Here is a 23,011-nt window from a genome sequence, read left to right on the forward strand (position 1 = left end):
TTTTTCCTCGGATGGAGGTAGCCATTATGAGGGGGCAGAGTTTTAAAGTGAGCGGAGATGGATATGGGGGAGATGTCAGAGGCAGGTTCTTTACTCAGAGAGTGGTTGGGGCGTGGAATACATTGCCGGAGAGGGTAGTGGAGTCGGCCTCATTACGGACATTTAAGTGGCTATTGGATAGGCATGTGGATGATAGTATAAGGCACAGGTGGAGGTTAGATAGACCTTAGTATTAGGTTAAAAGTTCAGCACAACATCGTAGGCCGATGGGCCAGTACTTTGCTGTACTGTTCTGTGCTCTATGTTCTAACAAGCGATATTCTTCCCCAAATAAACCATTTGGACTTTTACAAGTGGACATTTTGTCAACATTAATTGGTGTGAGTATCACTAGTAAGGCAAGTATTCATTTCCCGTGTTTAATTAGCCTTGACAAGATGCTGGTGAGCTACCATATGGAACCGCTGCAGCCTAACTGGTATAGCTATATCCACGGTGCGGTTTCTACTGACTACAGACCTACAGCATGAACGATGTCCATAATTTGCCACTTATTTGTTACTACATATCAACAACCACAGCGCTTCATGAAGGCAACTCACTACCACCTTCTTCAGGATAATTAGGGATGGAGAATATTTGCTGGCCTAGCCAGCAACATGCATATCCCTTGAATAATTAAAACAAATTTCATCCAAAACTAGTGTTACTATTCAGCAATAAGGCAAGAGTGAAGATTGTGGAAAATTGTGCAGTAGCTAAGGGTTTTAAGATGATATGTTTGGGATCATTTTGCATCCTGATCATGCAATACCTGAACTGGGAATATTACACTTGGTCACATGAAAAATAATGGAAAGGTAAAGACAAATTGCTCCATACAACAACTTTATGCATTGTAATAGATACACTTCTCACCTACAGTTGATCAATTCATGTTGATGTATTGATGTATTCATGCATTGTAATAGATACACTTCTCACCTACAGTTGATCAATTCATGTTGATGTATATTGTGGAGGGCCATTTATTTGTTTCTCTCCCATACCAAGTTGAAAACGTTTGACAAAGGAAGAGAAATGGGAACAGTGTCTCTTCATATTCATATGATCATGGTTGATAATGCAGCTCAGTGCTCTTTCTCCCCATACCCATTGATCCCTTCCGCCCTAAGAACTGTACCTAACTCCTTCTTGAAAACATTCAATGTTTTGGCCTCAATTACTTTCTGTGACAGAGAATTCACAGGCTCACCACTCACTGGGTGAAGAAATTTCTCCTCAACTCAGTTCTAAATGGCCTACCTGTATGTGTGGTCTGTGACCCCTGGTTCTGGATTCCCTGATCATTGGGAACATCCTTCCTGTATTTACCCTATCCATAGCTTCAGGCTACAACACATGTGCATATCACCACAGCAACACAGGCTTCCTGAATGAACTGTAACAAATCCTCACATCGTTCATTGTCGGCCACAAGATAGAAAAACATTTATCACTTTCTATGGCAAGGAATCCTGTTAGACCAACTAATTAAGGTTTGTAGCTTATAAAATGTGCCTTATAGTTAAGAAATGTCATGAGATTCCATAACAAAATTGTGCTGCCAACCCTCATCCCTTTTGGGATCCTACCAGACCTGCTGAGCTTTTCCAGCAACTTTGTTTTTGTTCCTCATCCCTTTTTGTTGAGCATCAATCTGCACCATCTCCAGTCAGACAATGTAGCATGAAAACATTGAAATAAACTATTAATCAGTGGAGCCAGTGATCAGAGCTTGTAGTGTTTGGTCACACTACCTGTTGGCTAGTGCGACAACTTCTGAAGAGCAAGGAACAGGGGAGACTGTCAAGTGCGCTGAGATTTTTCTCTGCATTCTGAGTTATAATGAAAAAAGTAAAAACCAGACTACTTAGTCTGGAATGACAGCATCTGAGAGTGTTTTTTTATTCATTCACGTAATGTAGGCTTTGCTGGCTGGGACAATATTTATTGACCGTCTCCAGGTGCCATTGAGAAGGTGGCAATGGGCTGCCTTCTTGAACAGCTACAGTCCCGTGAGCTGTAGGTAGATCCATAATACCATGAAGGAAGGTATTCCAGGATTTTGACCCAGTGACACCGAAGGGATTTCCAAGCCAGGGTGGTGAATGGTTTGGAGGGGAACTTGCAGGGGCTGGCGTTCACAAGGTAAATCCTTAAGCAACAGAAAAAGAAGTAAACTGAGACTCTTTATTGCTAAAGGGAGAAATCGGATTTAAACTTGTAGGAGGTAAATTTACAACTACGTCAGGTTCCTCGTCAAATTAGACGTGATAGTTGCTATTTAGGATATTTGATGGGTATATGAATAGGAAAGGTTTCGAAGGATATGGGACAGAAGCAGGCAGCTGGGTCTCGTTTAATTTGGGGTAATGTTCTGTAAGGACTGGTTGGATTGAAGAATCTGTTTCCGTGTTGTATGACTCTACGACTCTATCCCATTGAACTCCCTTATGCGTTACTGCCAGCTTCTGGCTTTTAAGTCTATTTTGAAGGCATTAAATACTTGAAATAAAATTCTGATCCAGGGTTAAATGTTAGCTTCAGGGACGCTTGCTGTCTGATTGCACTGGGCTGCGAAGCCTTCACAGTTGATTTGCAAATTAGTAATCAGTATCTTGTACCAGCAGGAAGACTGCCCCATGGGGTTCGGAAGCAGAAGGATGGGCAGACCCTTTGCTGGAGCTTTTTCTTCAATTAAATTCCTGGGTCGAGAGCAGAAAATGGGTGAAGTTTAAAAGGGGGGTTTGTAACGTGTTCCCAGGGGAACAATCTCCAGCCATCGGGACCCCTCACATTCTCAGTCTGCACCGGGTTTTAAGAATTTGTACTTTCCTTTCTTTTGGGAGAAAGGGGTGGAGATAGCGAATTGCAACATGAATGTAACACAATAACACAATCGAGACGCAACCACTTCCTCAGAGAGGGGAGCCCGCCCCTTACAAAACCCACAGCACCTTAACTTTTAGCCCATTTCGTTGGCCTGGAAGGGGGCAATTGGATTGGCTGGGTACGTTTCACAATTTAAGCAACGGACGACCCAGGGGAATGTTTTGATGGTGCTACATGGCAAGAAATCCCGAAAATTCTCCCCCCTTCCAAACCCCGACCACCCCTCTGTGTGAGGAGGCGGTTTGGTGCTTGCCGCAGGAACACTTCCTGGAATGAAATCGATCAGCAATAAGGAGGATCGCAAAGAGACATCGGGATCAACCGGGCCAGAAGGAGAGCAGATAGATCCTCGATTGCAGTCGGATCTGAGACAACCCCCGCCACACTTTGTGCTCCTATGGCTTGCGGTCTCAAAGATGAGTTGCTCTGCTCTATCTGCCTCAGCATCTACCAGGACCCGGTGAGCTTTGGTTGTGAGCATTATTTCTGTAGGAAGTGTATCACTGAACATTGGAATAGACAGGACCACAGCTCCAGGGACTGTCCCGAGTGCAGGAGGACCTTCAGAGACCCCTTGCTCTCCCCCAGCCTCAAGCTGTCTAATATCGTCGAGAGGTACAGCGCTTTCCCCCTGGACGCCATCCTACAAGCCCAGAGAAACTCCTTCCCCTGTAAGGACCACGACAAAGTCAAGCTGTTCTGCTTGAACGATAAATGCCTGGTGTGTTTCTTTTGCGATGAGCCTGCACTGCACGAACAGCATCATGTCACCAACATCGAGGAATCCTTTGAAGAAATCCAGGTACCTCTCTGCTACTGGCTCCCTATCTTCCCTCAAATAATTGAGAGCGCTGTAATCTAAATGGGACTTTAATCCGAAGAAAGGCCAGTATGTCACATGAAAGTGGTGTGTTATTTGTAAATGACATTTGTACCAGCTGAGTGTACAATATTTACTTAACAAGAAAAAAAGCTGGCCAACTGAAGAGAGAGTTTAGAAAACTGTCTTTCTAGATAAACGTGGCAGTCAGTGCACACAGATTCCTGTTAGTCTTATGCTCTGTACCGGGTTTGGGGGGGGGGGGGGTGGTGGTGGCGACAACGGAACGAGAACATAACTCCACCATTACCAAAATATATCCTGCCAGGCAAATGTCTTTACAGAATCCCAGTTTACACCACTTGGAAAGAGGCTAGGTATTAATGAAAAAAGTCTATGCCAAATCCTCCCTCCCTTGGAGAGGTGGTTGGGAAGAAGACTTTCTGAATCAGGCCAGGGAAGGTGAGGATGATTAGCTGATGGAGAGTGACACTGCACCAACTTTGAGGCAGTTTTTCACACAGTGCTTTTATTTCTGACTTTAAAAAAGCAATAAAATCTCCACCCTCCCCAGCCCTTCCCCAGCTGGTAAGTTGCTGTGGTGCTTTTTGTACGGGAAGAAGTAAGTTTGGGCAGCTGGGAGGCACAGATGGAGAAATATTTATCTGGCATCTTGGTTCGCTGGCTGCGCTATTTTTCTTCAAGGCTGGGTCTTGACGGATTGCATCTTGAAGCGACTTTAAGATGGAGAAGCAGGAGCCCGTTCTCATTTTCGTGCTCATGTCCAGGTACCTCCATCAGGGCTCACCGCACATTGACCTTGGAGAATTCATCCTTTCCCTGACTGTAGGCAAGCTGAAGCCATTTGCAACACGTCCGCATTTGTTAACTGCCTGCATGGCCTCAGGATGTTTTAAAGTGTTTTTATAAGGCACTTCTGTTTGGAAGTGTGGTCTTTGTCGTCATATAGGAAATGAGGCAGGCAATGTGTGCACATAAACAGCAATGTGGTAATGAGCAGCTAATTGTTTTACTGTGATATTGGTCGAGAGATTAACCGTTGCCCAGGACTCCAGGGAGGTCTGCCCTGATCCTTTTCGACTAAGTGCCAAGGGATCTCTTCTTACATGTGCCCCAGAGAGCAGTGGTTGCTCAATTTAAAGTCTCCTCCAAAAGATGACCCTACTGATTGTACAGGACTCTACTGGAATTAGTCTAAATGTGATACTTCGGTCTGTGGAATGGAACATGAATCCACAACCTCCAAAGCAATATGCAATGGGGCGGCACGTTGGCTCAGTGGTTAACACTGCAGCCTCACAGCGCCAGGGACCCGGGTTTGTTTCCCTCCTCGGGTGACTGGCTGTGTGGAATTTGCACATTCTCCCCGTGTCTGCGTGGGTTTCCTCCAGGTGCTCTGGCTTCCTCCCACAATCCAAAGATGTGCAGGTTAGGTGGATTGGCCATGCTAAATTGCTCATAGTGTTCAGGAGTGTGTGGGTTACAGGGGGATGGGTCTGGGTGGGATGCTTCAAGGGGCGGTGTGGACTTGTTGGGCCGAAGGGCCTGTTTCCACACTGTGGGGAATCTAATCAATGCCACTAAGTTACAACTAATAAATTAACTGAATAATAGACTCCAATGGGATGGATAGATTCTCAGTTACACAGGGAATCAAGGGATATGGAGAGCAGCAGGAAAATGGAGTTGGGTTAGTGTTATGCCATTATTGCAGTATATGGCAGAACATGCTCAGTGGACTACATGGTCTATTTCTGCTCTTATTTTCTGCGTCATTGTAGTTCAGCACAGACTGGAAATGGAGCTGAGGAAACTACTGAGCCTCCTTGGTACAATTCTACACTGTCTCTTACCTTACTCATTTCCCAATTCAGTTTTCCACTTTTAGTTAAGAATAATAAGAGGTCAATGCATTGATGTGATTGAGTCATGGCTGTTGATGTTATCAATTATATTTCTGACTCCATCAAAGTTGTTTTTCTTAGATTTGTAAAGTGGAATGTACAGCCTGTCAGTACCTGTTGAGGACAAGCCCAAATAATATTTCATGTAGAATTTTACCTTCCCTTCACATCTCCTAAAACAAAAGTGACCAATGGAGGGATTATCCATGACTTAAAAATGGCCCCCCACATGCACAGATGCGGCCTACGACATCAGTTAGGCCGTGACAGACCACAGGATGCATTAGTGTTTATACTCACGGTGACATCACCCAGTTAGGAAAGACGGGGATGGAGGGGGTGGGGTGCGGGGTGGGGGTGGGGCGGTGAGTGGGTGTGGTATCTCTGGTAACTGACCCATGTACTAGTTTAAACAGTGTTTTCCTGTCTGGTTTGTTTTATTATTTTTTCGTGTCACATTGGCATCACTGGCTGGGCCTGCATTAATTGCCTGTCCGCAGATGTCCTTAGAAGGTGGTGGAACCACTTCAGTCCATTTGTTAGAATCCCAACAACAGTAGGTTACATGTTCCCATCTATCTGCTGCTCCTGTCCTTTGAGATGGTTGTGGATTTGGCAGGTTCTGTGTGAGGCTTCTTGGTTGATTTCTGCATTGTATCTTGTGGATGGTACACTCGGCTATTACCATGCGTTACAGCTGGACTGTGTGAATGTTTGTGAATGTGGTGCCAATCAAGTGAGCTGCTTTATCCTCGATTCTTGAGGATTTTTGGAAATGCACTTAATCAGGCAAATGGGGTGTATTCTATCACTCTGCTGACTTGTGCCTTCAGGGTGCCATTCAGGCTTTGGGGAGACAGCACGTAGGTGAATTTGTGCAGGATTCCTGGTCTTTGAATTGCTCTTGCAGCCCACACCCATAGTAGTGCTGCTGAGCCACTCTATGATGGATATTGAAGTCCTCCCAGCCAGGGTTCACTGTGTGCCCTTGCCATCCTAGGAGATCCCTCCAAATGGTGTTTAATATGGAGGAGAACTGATCTGTCAGCCAATCTGACAATAGGACATTGTGTGCAAGGTATGATTCTGTGAGTATGTCAGGCTGCTTGCCTAGTCTGTGATACATTCCTCCCAATTTACCAAAACCCATTAGAATAGGGCAGCAAGTGATCACTAGGCTTATCTGTGCTCGCTGTACCATCTGGCAATAGAAGCTCTAACATCATTCTTCCCAGTCGGAGCATCTCTTTTGTTCTGTGGGCAATGTAAAACCTAAACTTTTGTTGTGCTGTACACTGGATAAATGCAGTTCCTTATGTTGCCTAGCATATACATTCTTCTACTTCATTGTTTGAAGGCCCTGACTTGTGCAGTTACAGAAGTGTTAACTGCTGTTTATTCAATTGACCATTTTTCATGTACCAGCCTAAATAATGAGTGCTGGTAGATCATATGACAATGAGACCTTAATCCTTCGCTCTCCAACAAATGGAGCTTTGGTTATTGAATAGTTTTGCATGACATTTGCTGGATAATCCTGAGTGTGCACAGAATTATACTGACAACCAAGTCAGAATTGTCAGTCAGGCCTGCATCATGACACGTGTGTGCTTGAAGCAACATATTATATCCATAGGGACCTGTTCTTTGCAGATGGAAAGAACATGTACATTCATTAGTGATGTTTCAACTCTTCAAAATAGATGACAGCCATTCAGTGATCCATTTCTCAGGCAGTGCCATGACCAATTGTAGTCAATCTACCTGATTTGAAATCTTAATCAAGCCTGGCAGTTAACTGTCAAGCATTACCTGCTGCTTTCTCCACAGCAGCGTCTCCAACAATCAGGGTCTACTGGTCAACCAATCAATAATGTCCCTTTCTAGAGTATATGTGTTGGTTTACTTGTGTTCTTGCAAGTTGTCCTGATGAATGCGAGTCAAAAATATTCAACAAAATAACTTTTTTTTCGGAAATACTGCACCACCAGACATAATTTCCTATGAAAATAGTTCTATTGGCTGTATCTGAAACGTATTGGAGTTCCTGGCAGAGGTAAACATTTTTGTCGTGGAATATGCCATTCTTGGTTCTGACTTTATGTAGACTGAGGATTCAATGCAACTCTACTGGCCAGCAATGCATTCGTAACATCGCTGATTGTCACTGACCTTCAGCCTGACAATCAGAAGGTTTTGACAAGAGAAGACAGTTACAAATTCACTATGTAGGTGCAATTTTGTCTTATTTTTGCTAAATCCACCAACATCTGTTGTACTGTGCTTTTTGGCTAAGACATTGAACAAGTGACTACGTCAGTGGAGTTGACAGTTGGCTGCCTCAATCCACCTTCTGACCTACAGAAGTGCTAATATAAGCAGACTATTTGTAGCCGAACTCAGTTGTTTGTTGAGCTCATGTTCCATCTTAATGCTGATAATCTGGGGGTGTTTTCAACATGAAGGGAGTTTCATGTTAAAGATCTGTTTGGGATGAAGTGGCAATTTGAACTTGCTTATTTGCCAGACCTAGAAGCCACTTCTGCTACCAATTCAACACCTTCACTCATGCACTGGAGCCAAAATCTTCAAGGAATCATGTCTCGACACAATTGCAAAATGCAGATTTCTGCCATGTCTACTCACTGGATCTTTCTGAATAGTTGTAGTGAACTCACAAAAGCTGGTGTTTGTGATGCATGGGGCAATGCTGCCCTAATGACTGAGTAACCACATAAACAATTTGTGTAATTCTGCTACATTCTGCGCAGCTTCTAATAGAATTATGCATTTGCAGAAGCTCACATTGCTGTTTAGATCCACCCCTTGCACTGCAACTGTCCGAGAAGCTTCTTCAGAAATAATGGCCACAATTCATTGCTGCTGAACCCTTAACAATAATATTTCACAAATTGATGCTGGTAAAAACAGAAGCAAAGTCTGAGGGTCAAAGTGGTTGGGTCCCTGATAAAAATAGTGATGAGATTAACATGTATATCTCTCAAAGTCTTATTTATTGATGTTAAGAATAACCTTTCCTCTGCGATCCACCTCCGAAATGAAACTAAAACAGGAAAGACGAACCTGGGCAAATTTTATTGTCTAGTTCAGGTTTCTCTCACCCAAGAACATACGACTTCGACATTGTTTGATTTGCCAATTTAAGAAAAGCCAGTGTGCTGATGTTTAGCTTGACATGCAGTCAGTATTCTTTTTGAGAGAAAATGTGGCTCAGAACTTCCACCCAAAAAAAAGGGACATGCATATCTTATCTATTTCTACACTGTAGACACAGACACTCAACACACAACTTTTGGAAATCCCAACTGTTTTGTTACTTTTTTATTTAAATGAAGTACGCCAATAGGGAAAGCGAAGCTGATCACAGTCCTTTAGTTGAAATCGGGATCATATTTGGGCTGAAGACTTTAAAGGGACAGTTTATGTGAGATGCAGCTGTACTTTAGCAAAATGCCATTAAACTGGTATTTATAATCCTCTAGCTGTTGCATTTTTTTTTAAAGAAAGCCCTCCAGCTAACTGTGAGTAATACGACAAGCCATTCACCTGTAAGGAATAAGAACAGGAGTAGGCCATTCAGCCCCCTGTTCCACCATCAAAAGTTATCTTCCACTTTCTCAGCTGACTCCCCTCTCTCTTGATTTCTCAAAAAGTCCAAAATCTCATTGAATTTGTCCTTAATCTTACATAATGGCAGGACATCCACAGGCTTGGGGCTAGACAATTGAAACCCCAACCCTCAGAGTTGAAGAAATTCTTCCTCACCTCATTTCTAATTAGTTAATCTCTTATGGTGAAATATGCTAGGTGGGTAGGTTCTCGTTATTCACCGTGTTAAGCGGTCTAGATGTAGCATTCTACACTCTTAGATGATTCAATATTGTAACTACTATGCTCTGCTCATGAGTGTTGCTTGAAAGGGTTTCTCCGCAGTTTAAGTCTATCATTTAGTCCTCTTCTACTTGCTAATGATGAGAATATCTATTTGCGGAAAGGCTGGATGCATGTACCAACACGTGTGGAGAGCAGTTCAAATCTGCTTATTTATAACTGGTTGATATTGCATCAAATCAATTTCTCTTGGCAGTGAGCACTGGACACTAGGGGTGGATTAGGTAGGATTTCAGCTGTGACTGTATGCTGTCAGATAGTAAGAAAAGATCACTTGGTGCTTGTACAAAGATGAGCAGGAGAGTTATCCTTCATGTCCTGGTCAATATTTATCATTGAAATCAAAAACCTGAAACAGATTATCTCTTGAATATTTCATTTTTGGGAGTGAGCTGAGTGCAAATTAGCTGCTATGTTTCCTGAATTACAACTACAGCCATGCTACAAATACTGCCATGATTGATAAATGCTTATTTAATGGGGTTCTATGACTACAAACAAAGTCCTTAGGCTGCTGTCCAATTCCATTGCTTGGGGTGAAATGGAGAATACTTCCCATTGAAATAGTTATCAGCACAGTGGGTAAACAGTTGAAGTGCCTCAATTACTTGATAGGGTTGTTGGGAATGATTGGGTTCTAAGGTGGTTGTAGGACTGCAATACAGCACTAAGGCCTGACTATTTGACATTTGCTAAAACATTGATTTTATTCTTATAAAGTTGTAATAGCACATTTAGGAACTTCAGTGTGAAAGCAAACATCACAGTCAAATAAAGACTGAACAATCTGTGATAAGGTTAGGATCTGAAGGATCACTGCTCTGTGCTCGCTTGTCTGCTCTTGGCTAGGAAACTACAATTGATAATGGTGCTTTTGGAGTTAAGGAGCTTACCAGCTCTGCATACAGTAGTCTCTTTCTTGATGGTATACCTGTGAGGATGTCGAACCGGGACAAGATATTGGGTGTGATGTCTTTTGTAATCTACAGGACTGGAATCATGTAGACAATACCATTTGGGCAGTGCTCCAAGTCTTTGCATCTGAAACAAGAACCCACTGAGACCCAACATACCCAGGAGAAGAAGAGGGATGATAACAGGAGAGAAAGTCGATAGCGCCTTCTCCCCGTCTCTGAAATGTCACTTGACTCCAGCTGCCCCAGAACTGGCAAATTAATGCATTTTCCTTGGTTTGTAATTTTGTTTTAATTCAAAGTCCACAACAAGTAAATACCATTGAAGAAATATGTGTGCTTTGAGACTTAAATAGTGTTGTGGTGTTGATGTACCTGTTGGTCTGTGTTTGTGGACTGATTCCAGCTGTTATTGGAGGGTGCTTCTATGAGATTTCCTGATGACGTGCAGTTCTCCTGTTTAAAAATAAGCCTGATGTGTTTTATTGTCAGTGCTCCTTGATTGTTTCATAGAACATAGAACATAGAACATTACAGCTCAATGCACTCTTGTTAAATTTATTAGGGATGGAAGATGAAGCCCATAATTTATTTTAGAAAGCAATAAACTGGTTTTTCTCCTTGTTCTTTTTAATTACTTGACACTTGTAACAAAGTGCAACACAAAAATAACTGTAGGTTAAAATACTTTTTAAAATAAAAATCTACCCTTAAAACATCTCTTCACTGCCTCAGAGTGCATTAAAAATAAGTTACTTTGCAACATAATTGACTGTTATGGGTAGGCAAAACACAGTTTAATGTTTTTGGGTTACATCTTATTTTTAGGATTTGAGCCTGTACTTCCATTTCAGTGTCATACCGGGAGTGTGATGCATTCAGGAAAAAGCTTTCCCAGTAGGAAATGTTAAATTGAGACTCTGGTTGCCAGGTAAAGTGAATGTTAAGGGTCCACTGGTAATACATGTGGAGCTGGGAGAAACTTCTGATCTATCTCACATTAATCCCTTGAGCAACATCACGGAGAACAGATTAGCTAGCCATTTATGTCATTGCTGTTGGTGGACCCTTCCTGAAGACTGCTGAGCAATGGAGGGAAGAATCATGGAAAATCTGTGGTTACATCAGGAGCTTTATTTTAACAATGAGTAAAAATACTTTGTCTTTGTTTTGAGATGAAGGCATTTGTGGTAACATTTAAGAGTTGATTTGGTGCAGAGTATCTCTCACCTTTACCAGTCTGCTCTGCCAAAACTCTGGCAAGGCCACAGGATCTGGAAGAAATGTGGGAGGGAAGAAGGGGAGGACTAGCTGGCTCAGCAAGATTGCGTTTGTTTAATTTTTTTTATTTGCAAAGGCTGTACTTCTTCCTGAATATTTTTCTTGTGAAAAACAGAAAGCATTTTGGAATGTACCCTTGTTTGTTCTTGTGCACAGATCTGGGAAAGCTGACAGGAACAGGATATTCCCCAGTGTTTCATTTTTTCCTCTAATTATTTATTTCTAATTTTCTTCACTACTCTCCTGAGGCCACTGAACCATTCTTGCAGGAATGTTTCCACAGGGACACACAGTTGTTTTATTGCCTCAGCCAGGGGGCCATATGATGAAACATGGTAGTGGATATTGACTGTGCAGGGCATCGCAGCGAAGCATGATCTTCCCTGTATCAAGAGAGCACACTGTCCCATATCCTATCATGTGACAACTTACTGGTAGCCAGGTAAATGTGACTATAAATTGATGGTTCAAGGGTAGCAGACAAGGTGATCACAGCAAGAAAATGCTTGCATTCATATAGCATCCCATTGCATACTGCAGCATGGAATTGCTTTTGCAGTTTTGAAGTTAACTTTTGGAGTTACTTGTGTATAAGAAGGAAGGTGGATAATGAATCGTAGTCCATGAGAGACCATCAGTATCTCCCTTTCCCTGTTAGAGAGTGACAATGGGTTATTCAGCTTAAGGGATACCAATTCCCAGCATGTATGGTGCAAATCAGAGGTAACCTGCTTTCAGCCAGAACAGAGATCGATCCCATGCTGTTAGAGTTTTGTTGCTTAGCCCAGTTAGCTGTACAGCTGACTTATAGTGTAGAATGATGCCGACAGCACGGGTTCACTTTCTGTACTGGCTGAGATTAACATGAATAACTCTCCTTCTGAGCCTCCCTCCTTTCCTGAGCTATAGTGAACCAACTGTTTCTGTCTTATGGGAGAATCATCCTGTGGTCTATGGTGACTTTACCTTTATTCCAATCCACACACTAGCCATCTAGCCAAAAGAACTAGCCAGTTCTCTATGTAACGAGATGCAGTAGCAGCAAGTGCAGGAGAGGAAATAAATGACAAGTGTGATGGAGCTAATTTTGCTTCTATACCTTACGGTTTTTGCAGTGTTGAATATTAGCCAACGACAATGTCCTGCTGCTTTTCAAAAATACATTTTGCATCCACCAAAATGGGCAAATTAGATCTCAACTGAATGATAGGACTCTGACAACACAATACCCTCCCTCACAATTGCACTGAATTATCAGCCATTAACCTAAATAGGTTATGAAAGTGAGACAGGTGTGTTAGATTTAATGTCTAGCTCCTATTTTGGAGAATTGTTATGTCTTCTGTAGCGAAAGTGGCTTTTATTCCCTCCAAAATGCAATGCCCTTGCTAGATAAATTAAAAATTAATTGCAAAACTCAGCTACAATGCTGAGGGAACAACTGCTACTGTCTGTTACCATATTTTGCAAAGAACATGGTTTAGAATAAAAGCAGTAATTAAAACTGAAGGAGCCGCTGACATCTATAAACCATGATTGTGCAGCTTGAGTGAAATAATGGCTTCTTTTGCAACCCAGTGATTAAATTAGGGCCTTGTCTCTCGCACTCAAGCAGACATTCCCTGTGTGTGCCCAGGATCAGACACAGTGCTGTCAGTATTAAATTACTAAATGAGGGGCATTCACCAGTGTGGGAGAATGGTTAAGCAAACTGCTATTGAAATACTATTTTGTAAAGTAAGTATTTGATTGTACTGGGATTTTATCTCCTCTCTGAAGGCAGCATAGGCTTGTGGTCCAGAGCCGGGGTTTGGAAGTGGACTTTGTTTCCTGCTCTCTGACATCTCACCCTCGTGGCTATATGTATGTTCTAATACAGCGAGTGTTGGCAAGGTATTGAGCACTGAGGGCTCCATGGCCTAGTTTGATCATGTCCTCATTGAGTTCCTTCAGCATCTTTTACAGTGATGGCTGACTGGATAGAGATTGGCAGTGGGAACCATGCCAGAGTTAGTCTTCTCATAAAACTCCTACATTGCTGACTGAGGCCATTTGGTCCATCAAACCTGCAACAACTCTATGAATACCATCCCACCCAGACCCAGCTCCCCCACCCTACCCCCGTAACCCCACATTTAGCATGATAGTCCACCTAACCTGCACATCCCTCGGCTCTACGGGGCAATTTCCCATGGCCAATCCACCTAACCTGCAAATCTTTGGACTGTGGGAGGAAACTGGAGCACCCGGAGCAAACCCACGCAGACTCGGGGAGAATGTGCAAACTGCAGACAGTCGCTCGAAGCTAGAATCAAACCCAGATCCCCAGCGCTGTGAGGCAGGAGTGCTAACTGCTGTGCCACTCCATTGACATTGTGACAATGATATGGAAAGTGAATCTTTACTTATAATCTGGGTGAGGACAGGGTCAGTGCAGGTCTTGCTTGAGACAAGTGAACACTTTCTGCCTACACTGACACTGGAGAGTGATGTGTGTGAGGGGCTAGTGAGTTTACTGTGGAACCTGTACACATCAGGAGAGGGGATGAGATCTGAAGGAATGAAATGGCCAAACATGTTTATGTTTGAGAATCCACTTCCCCCTGGCAACTTGTAAACTTTTTTCACTGTACCCATTTGAGTATATGAGACAATAAAGCTAATTCAATTCAATTAAATTTAATTCTTCCACTGTTACGTAACGCAATTTAGAGAAGAAACAGAACTGCAGAGACTAATTCAACTAAGGGCTTGCCAGTGTGAAAAAATTGGCCTGGACTGTCTTCACTCTGAGTGTGAATGATATAAGGCTGAAAGAGATGGGATGAAAGTCAAAAACTCGAGGTGTTATTACTCTGCATTTCTCCAAGATTTGATGTAGCATATGGCAAGACCCTATAGACAAAGATCACTGTCACTCAGAATTCAATAAAGTGTAAAGCCGAGCAATTATAAATAATGCAGGTGCTTGAAACTGCAAACAAAAGAAACCTCCAGACAATGCTAGAATTGTTCATAAACATAGGTTCAAGTATAGGACATTGATGCCTGTTTCACCACGCACTTAGATTAGTGTTGATCTGTAGCTCAACTCCATTATCGTTAACACAAAATCTGTTGCTTGCAGTCTTGCACTCAGCAATTTGGTTAGCATCTGTGCAATCAGAAAGGGGAAGAGTAATGATTCAGACCTTTTTTTTGTCTGGGAAGGAAGATGTCACAGATGAACAGCTTATAATGAAGAACAGAAGCAGGAATTTAAAAAAAGACAAATGGTTTGTGATTAGGTGCAGGACAGGAGGTGATTAAATGAGCGACGATAGTGTAGGACCAAAGGAAGTAATGATTATCAAAATTAGAGAAACAACTAAGGGTTCAGAGGACCTGTGAATTGCTACAACAGAGAAGGAAGATTTGACAAAGCCAGGAAGACATCAGCAGCCAAGAAGTCATAGCAGTCAGATCGTAATTGCAGTTACTATGAATCACATTTGCATTAGGAGAGCTCGTTTTGATGTGCAGTTCTGATGGTTGCAGGTCTGCTGCTGACAGTGAGAATTAAACTGAGTTGATTAAAGAATATTGTGCAAGTGGCTGAAGTGTGATGTTTGGTTTGCAGGAGTGTATTGGTACCTAGATGACAAACTGGTCCAGCGGTGAGTTTGACTCATTATTAATTATAGGTCATAATGGTGAAGCTGGATGGTATGATGAGAAAGACATTGAGGTACCAGGACTACATTAGGATTCCATCAACTGTGACCATGCAAAAGCTGGAAACCTCAAAGTAGCTGCAGTAATTGCCTTTACCGTAGTATTGTGAGTGGCCTGTTCAGTACAATCATTACCCAATTATCTTATTAAACACATGTAGAAGCTTACACACTAAGTAAAGAAACTTGAACAGCATAGCACTATACAATCAAAGTTAGTCAAGGATTCAGTGTAAAATTGCTTAAAGGACTAAGGGGTTTGATTTTTATTTATTGCAGGTTTTTCCATCTCGCTCAGCTTAATTTTAAGATCAATTTCAAAAAGATACACTCTGTGCTTATTTTTCTTAGATTTATATTTTGAATGCATTCGGGTTTTCCGTACAGTATAATTTCTTTAAAGGTTACCTCAGTATTTTTCTGACATAATGACTGCTTCACTCCAGCTCTCAGATATGCTGTCAGACTGCCAATTCTTCTCCCTTCAACTCAGAAATGTACCCTTCTAAATTCTAAATTAATTCTAAATTAACATGGTTTCCCACTCCCAGCCCAGGTCATTTCTATAACACTGCTCTCAATTTACCTTGCAAATTTCACCCCATCCAAAGTGACTCCCTCAGTTTCTTCACTTACCAGCCACTTAAACTTTTATTGGTATTTTTATTCCTCATTTATCCTCATTAATTTTACCCTCCTCCCTTCCTCTTTGTTGCTCCATCCCCCTCAAGGTTGATCCTACAGAAATGATGCAGCTGACATCATTCCCAGGAGGAATGGGATTCTGCTCAGAGTCTTGTTGAGGGATCCTGGTCAGGGGTTAATGTCATCCACAAATGTAAAATGGGCTCATCAGGATGACTGTTGAATTTCTAAATGGATGCTTGGCATGCATTCTCTGCTTATATATGGAGAAAGTCCACTTGCAGGGGGTACAGGAGACAGCGTAAATGGATCAGGTCAGCCACAAAGGTGTTGGCCACAAGCCAAAGGAAACTAGATTCAGTAGGCCAATTGAGTTGAAAATTCAGGTTGTCCCCCATCTCCTGTGGTGTTCTCTGTACCTGGGGTGTTGTTTTTTTTTACATGAGATGGGTAGTCTTGAATGTGGAGTTAAGGGCATGATCAGATCAGCTATGATCTTATTGAATCGTGGAGCAGGCTCAAGGGGCAGAATGGTCTTCTCTGCTTTCTAATTTGTATGCTGTTGTGGTTGTATTCATAACTAGTAGCTTTCTAGCAAAAGAAAACCCTGGCTGATTTGTTCCCTGCTAGTGCAGAGGGCAGAGACCAACTATAATTCTCAACTATAGATCAGATAATACTATACGGCCTGGGAATCAAATCTGAGACCTTTAGATCTGCAGAACTACATTGCACAGTGCTTTTTCTCACGAAAAGTGCTTCCACTTTCTTGTTAAGCTTTGAAGGGGTTAGTTCTAACCATCATTGTTGTGCCATTCTCTTTGTGCTTTCTTCCTGGTCTTGCCCTGGAGAAATCAATCAACCCCCCAAGTCTACACTGATTCTAATGGATTTGCATGATCAATAGCTTGGCCACCATGAATACTGCCAACTCCAGCTATAAACTTTGTAATTTGTGACCTTTAGTGCACCGGGCAGTCGCTTTAAGGTTGCATTAGTTAAGGTTCCTGTGCCTTTTTCTTCTCATTAAGCTGACCAGGTTGGCGTGAAGTGCACACTGCATTAATGCTCAGTGTTTGGAGTGGGGGGAGGTGGGGGCTTCCTTTTTTAATCAGTTATAAATTCTCACACCTGAATGACTTGGCTAAATTGTCTTTTGCGAAAAGGACACATAAAGGAAGATTTAACACAATACGGCGCTATTGCTTTGTCAGCAAATCGAGTGTACCAGTGCCATTTATAATCACAGTTGAAACCCTCAGTCGCTTCAAAGATGCTGTGCTTATCAACAGTATTTTAGTTTGCATTGTCAAGCAAATAGTGAGTCATCCTAAGCGGGAAGGCCCTAATTTCAGTCCCCAGTTCACATTAGATAAACTGATCGTTTGGCTCGGTTAAAAATAGAGATGCTACCACTGGACTTTGTGTACCTGGGAAAAAATGAAGAGGAAGTGCAAGAAGGGAAATTTGTCAGGGTTCTTGATTGTTATTCTTTGATTCACTACTAGTACCTAAGCAATCAGGGAGAGGTTCAGGTGAAATGATGCTACTCCCCTTGTTTGAACAGCTTTCTGGCATTCACTGTTTTTAGAATCTTTGCTATGGCACAGTCATTTGGACCAGTTACTGGTGAGCTGTGTACCCTTGTCTGAATTAGTTATTTTGGCAATATGGAAACAGGGAAAAACATTTTGAATCAAAGATGGGTATTGGTTGCTTACAGTATTAGGTGAGATGGTATAGCTTCTTGCTTTCTCTTTTGTTATCTGTTTTGATTTCCTCTGGGTGCTCTAGTTTCCTCCAAAGATGTGCATCAGGAAATCTGGCATGTCCATCAATTTCTATGGATGCACCACTGAAATCATACTGTCTGGGTGCATAATGGCCTGGTACGGCAACTGCTCTGCCCAGGACTGTAAGAAACTACAGAATGTGGTGTGCACAGTCCACACCGTCACGGAAGCCAACCTTCCATCCATGGACTCTACTTACATAGCTCACCGCCACAGAAAGGCTGCCAACATCATCAAAGACCCATCGCTCCCGGTAATGACCTCCTACAACCTCTTCTGTCAGGGAGAAGATACGGAAGCCTGAACACACGCACAAACAGGTTCAGGGGCAGCTTCTTTCTGGCTGTTATCAGACTATTGAATGAGCTCTAGCATCAAATAATGTAACCTGCAAGCTTCTAAGTCTTTTTGATCTGTACATCCTTTGCTTGCTGTGATCTGCCTGTACTGCTCATAAACAAAGCTTTTCACTGTATTTTGGTATATGTGACAATAAAATCAATCAAAACATCAGGTAAGGTGGATTGGCCATGCTAAATTGCCCCATAGTATTCAGGGATGCGCAGGCTAGGTGGGTTAACTATGGGAAATGCAGGGTTACAGGAATAGGGCAAGAGGGTTTGTCTTGGTGTAATCATCTTCAGAGGGTTGGTGTGGACTTGATGGACCAAATAGCCTGCGTCCACACTGTAGAGCTTCTACGACCTGCCCCTTTTAATGTTTCATTTTCTTTAGAGGCGTATGTGTTTTGCCAATTGTTTAATCAACTTTGACCCATTGCTGAGTAGGCTATTCTCCTAACAAAAATTTGTTTCTTATAAATAATTGCCGATAAACAGTGTAACATTGTCAATCACACTGGGCTACAACACTGCATCATTCATGGATGTGGCTGTGGCCAAAAAAAGTCAGCTGAGGGTCTTTGCTCATGGAGGAAGGAGGAAAATAAATGGTTTTTGTCTGAATGTTTTCTGTTTCACATAGGCTTTGATCAATTGATCAAACCACTGACTGGTGTAGCAAACAACACCAGCCTTATTGCAGTGAAAGTTACCACTTGTGAGAAATAAGACTGCTGCAGTCCTTGCGTCTGTGGAGCATTTCTATGGATGCTGCTCTGTCTCAAGGCCAATCTCAATAACGTGAATTGTACCTTGGGGGAGGTTTCACATTCCATCCAGTGTTCACATTCTGGGTTTCTGCAGCTGAATCTTGTAATTGCTAAGCCTTCTCCAAAGCTGCATTCTTCCAGCATGTTTCAGGTTTGAGAGTATATTTACCTGAGATCTCCTACAGTGTTTGCCCTCTAGTTCTCAACCACTTCACACTTCCACCACAGATATGAATGGGTCCTGAAGGTACCCACTCCTGTTGATTGAAGTAAGTTGATTAGGCTTACACCTCGATAATGAGAAGCAGATATTCCATGACTGCATTGTCTATTAGTGTCATGCCCAAGCAAGAGACAACACCTTCAGGGTAAGTGATAGAAATTAGCTGCTGTCCATACCTTTGGGCCAGGAGACCTGAGTTCAAGTCTTCCACTGCTTTAGAGGTATGTATCTCTGAATTGCTTGATTACAAAATATCTAAAAACGGGTTCAGTGACATTCTTGTTAAAAGCTTGGATTTGGTTAGTTGGCTGATCTCATGGAATGAAATGGGAAACCAAAATAAAGCAGAATTATTTATGCAGAGCTTTAAAAAGCATAACCTGAAGAATGCTGATGGTATGGCAATGAAATTAGATCAATCTCATCTCAATCTGGATCTGGTCCAGGCGTTGTCATCTCTGTATTTTAAAGCACAGTTAAAGGGTGTGTTGCGCAGGTGGGTCACCTCTTGTGGTTTTAAAAATATGTCTTTATTTGGGAGAAAATGCCAGTTATGTTAGTATTTGTGCTGGCTGCAACTTGATGTATTGCTGACATTCCAGAACTAAAGGGCATTTGTTTGCCACAGTCAATAAGTAAAGAAACCTACATTATTTTAGAATGGACAGCAGGCATGCAATGCATGACTGGATAAAATGAGGAAATGGAAACAGTCCTTTCCAGCTCTTTCTATTTTGGAGCTCAGAAACCTGTGGTTGTGGGGTGGAGTTCCTTCTGAAAAGTCACCTTTTATTCTCCTCCCTGATCTCTGAGCACAAAGAAGCACAGTCGAGTCTAATCCTCCCATGTGTAGACAACCACAACACACACATGCGCACACAGGGCTGGATTTTGTGAAGCCTATTGGAGCAGGCAAAGTTGTTACTGTGGCATAGAGAATTACAATGGACCAGATTCCCAGAAGCAGGGAATCAACACAGGAGATCCACCCGTTAGAGGCATGGAGCTCATTGCTGGAATATTTTCCTAAACAAGCTGTTAACAGTGATGCCTGTACAAACTTCTGGAGCAGATGGTATTTGAACCTGGGCCTCCTGTCTCACATATGGAGACACTACCAGAAGAGAGTTTGTTGAAATGCTTAATAACCCCACCTGCATATAATTTAAATGCAATTGGACATGCATTAACGCTATTTGCCCCTCCCCCAACCCTAATTAGTAAAACTTGCGACTTCAGTAATCTGCCCCTTGAGAGCTAGTGACTTATTTGTAACTTCCCTGACCTACTGTGAGAACCCATTTGACTATTTTGCCGTGTGAAACCTTGTCGGGAGGTGCGGCAAGGCCTCAGCCCAGAACTCGGAAGCAAACTTTAAAAGCACACCGAACAACTGATGGACCGTCCCATTATAGGGATAGCACAGATCTGAGTCCCCACATTCCCCACCAAATCACTCATTTTCCTCATTTGGAACAATGTCGTTGTTCCTTAACTGTCACTGTGTCAAAATCTCGGAACTCCATAACATAAGTGTGCCAAGGTCTTCAGTGATTCAAGAAGGCAGAGCAATTAGGGACAGGCAATAAATGCTGGCTTTGCCAACGATGCCCAAATTTCATGAATAAAATAAGGAAACTGAAACATTCTTTCCCAACTCTTTCTATTTTTGAGCACTTGTGGATATCATAGAATCACAGAATCCCTACAGTGTGGAAACAGGCCCTTCAGCACATAGAAGGCTTGCTTGAAAGAGAAGAGGGAGGAACAGGAAGCAGGAAAATCATCCACCCTGTCCCTGGAGAGAATGTAAAGTTGGACTGTGACATCCTGCACTCCTGTTGAACCCATTGATGGCCCTGAATGATCTTGTACGAAGGCTGAGGGATTTTCTCCCTGGACGTTGTGTGACAGAAATTCAAATGTTAGAAATTCAAAATGCACAACTTTCTCACAACACCTGCAAGATGATCTCCTGCTCTCACAGCACCGACTGCCCTTGAAAGATGCCACCAGCTCGTCCACAGCAATAGATCGGTGTGGGCATCTTGGCATCAAAGCCAGTGCCCCCCCACCTCATCTGGTGGTATCCCCTATTCAGGAGCTTGCGCCCATGTAATTGAATTCAGCCGATCACCGTTGACCTGGACCTTATCCCTGATGATTTCCAAACCTGGTGGTGGATCAAAATCCAGGCCATGCCTTTGGAAGGTGATGGAGGGGCTCATGGGCATTATAGAGATCAGGCTCGGGATCCCTCACTAATTTATTTTTCTTTTTCCACCATTTCAATCTCCCAAGCCTTCCTTACTAACTCATTGACATTATTTTCAACTGCCTTATCCATAAGATAGTTGTCATGTAGTTAAAGCTGAACATAAAATTCAACCTTGGTTAGTGTACAGGACCAGGAGCTGACCATTCAGCCCCTCATGTATCTCTGCTCCCATGGTGATTTGTAAACCATTTTCATGCTTTCTCTGTTTCCCTTGATAGCCATATCTTACAAAAATCTATATTAAACCTAAACCTTCAACAAACTCAGCATCAATAACTATTGAGAGTTCCAGATTTCTGTTACCCTTTGTGAATGTGCATGTGGAGGTGGTGGAGGTTGAAATTGTTTCCTTTATTCTCCATTTGTATGGCTTACTTCTTATATTAAGACCGAGATGTCTTTGTTCTAGATTCTCACACCGTAAGAAATCATTTCTCTTTATCTCAGCCTTTATAATTCTGTGTCTGTAAGGTGACCTGCCAATTTGCTCTACACGGGAGATTACAAATCAAGCTTATATATGGCTTTATGAACTAACCCCGGCAGCCCTGATACGAGTCTTGCAAATCAACATTCTCTGCAAGGCCAATTCTATACATGCTGTGATGTGAAGGTAAACTGAATTTAGCATGTCAAAATGGCCAATAAAGCGTAACTTCCTCCCTGTTGTAGTCCCACTGTCTTGATAAAGGCCAGGGACTTGCTAGACATTTTCCTTCAGTAGTTTATATGGACGTCCAAATCTTTTTGCTCATCTCTAGATGCTAGTCTCTTGCCCTTTGTTTTTCCTGGATCGAGAGTTAATGACCCTCACCTCCCCATACTCCCCGTCTATCACAGTTTTGCTTAGACAATTTCTTTATGTTGCTTTGTATCTTACTGCTTCATCAATGCAATATTGCACCTCTTAGCATATTGCTGTCTGACAACTTAGAAATAAGCTCCCCTTCATTAATATGCTTTATATAGTGAAAAACCAGTATAGATCCCAAGGGAACATTTTGATAGACTGAACCAATCAAAGTACATTTTTTTAAATCTCTGCACTCTGTCAGCTGCCCTTCAATCTATGGTACAGGGTTACATTTATTTTCAGCTTTAAATCAATATTGCTATTTCTCCTTTCCATATAATCTATATAGAACATAGAATCCCTACAGTATGGAAGCAGGCCATTCAGCCCATCAAGTTTACGCTGGCCCTCTAAAGACACAGCCACACAGCCCCCACCCCTACCGTATTCCCGTAACCCTGCATTTCCCATGACTAATCCAGCTAGCCTGCACATCCCTGTGCACTACATGCAATTTAGCATGACCAATCTGGTAGGAAGCCAGAGCACCCGGAGGAAACCCATGCAGACACGGGGATAATGTAAAAACTCCACACAGACAGTTGCCCGAGGGGGGAGTCGTAACCTGGGTTGCCGGTGCTGTGAGACAGCAGTGCTAATCACTGAGCC

General features: G+C 42.5%; 1 protein-coding gene across 1 annotated transcript in view; it reads left to right on the top strand.

Annotated features, from left to right (window-relative positions):
* The first annotated feature begins 3,176 nt into the window (after window positions 1-3,176).
* The window catches only part of trim62.1 (tripartite motif containing 62, tandem duplicate 1), an 80,549-nt gene continuing 60,714 nt past the window's right edge, over window positions 3,177-23,011 (top strand). The window contains exon 1 of the mRNA XM_048561850.2: window positions 3,177-3,736. Coding sequence (XP_048417807.1) covers window positions 3,332-3,736 — 405 coding nt within the window. The 5' untranslated portion in view covers window positions 3,177-3,331. The remainder of the gene's footprint in view (window positions 3,737-23,011) is intronic.

Source organism: Stegostoma tigrinum, chromosome 28 (genome assembly GCF_030684315.1).
Source record: "Stegostoma tigrinum isolate sSteTig4 chromosome 28, sSteTig4.hap1, whole genome shotgun sequence".
NCBI lineage: Eukaryota > Metazoa > Chordata > Chondrichthyes > Orectolobiformes > Stegostomatidae > Stegostoma > Stegostoma tigrinum.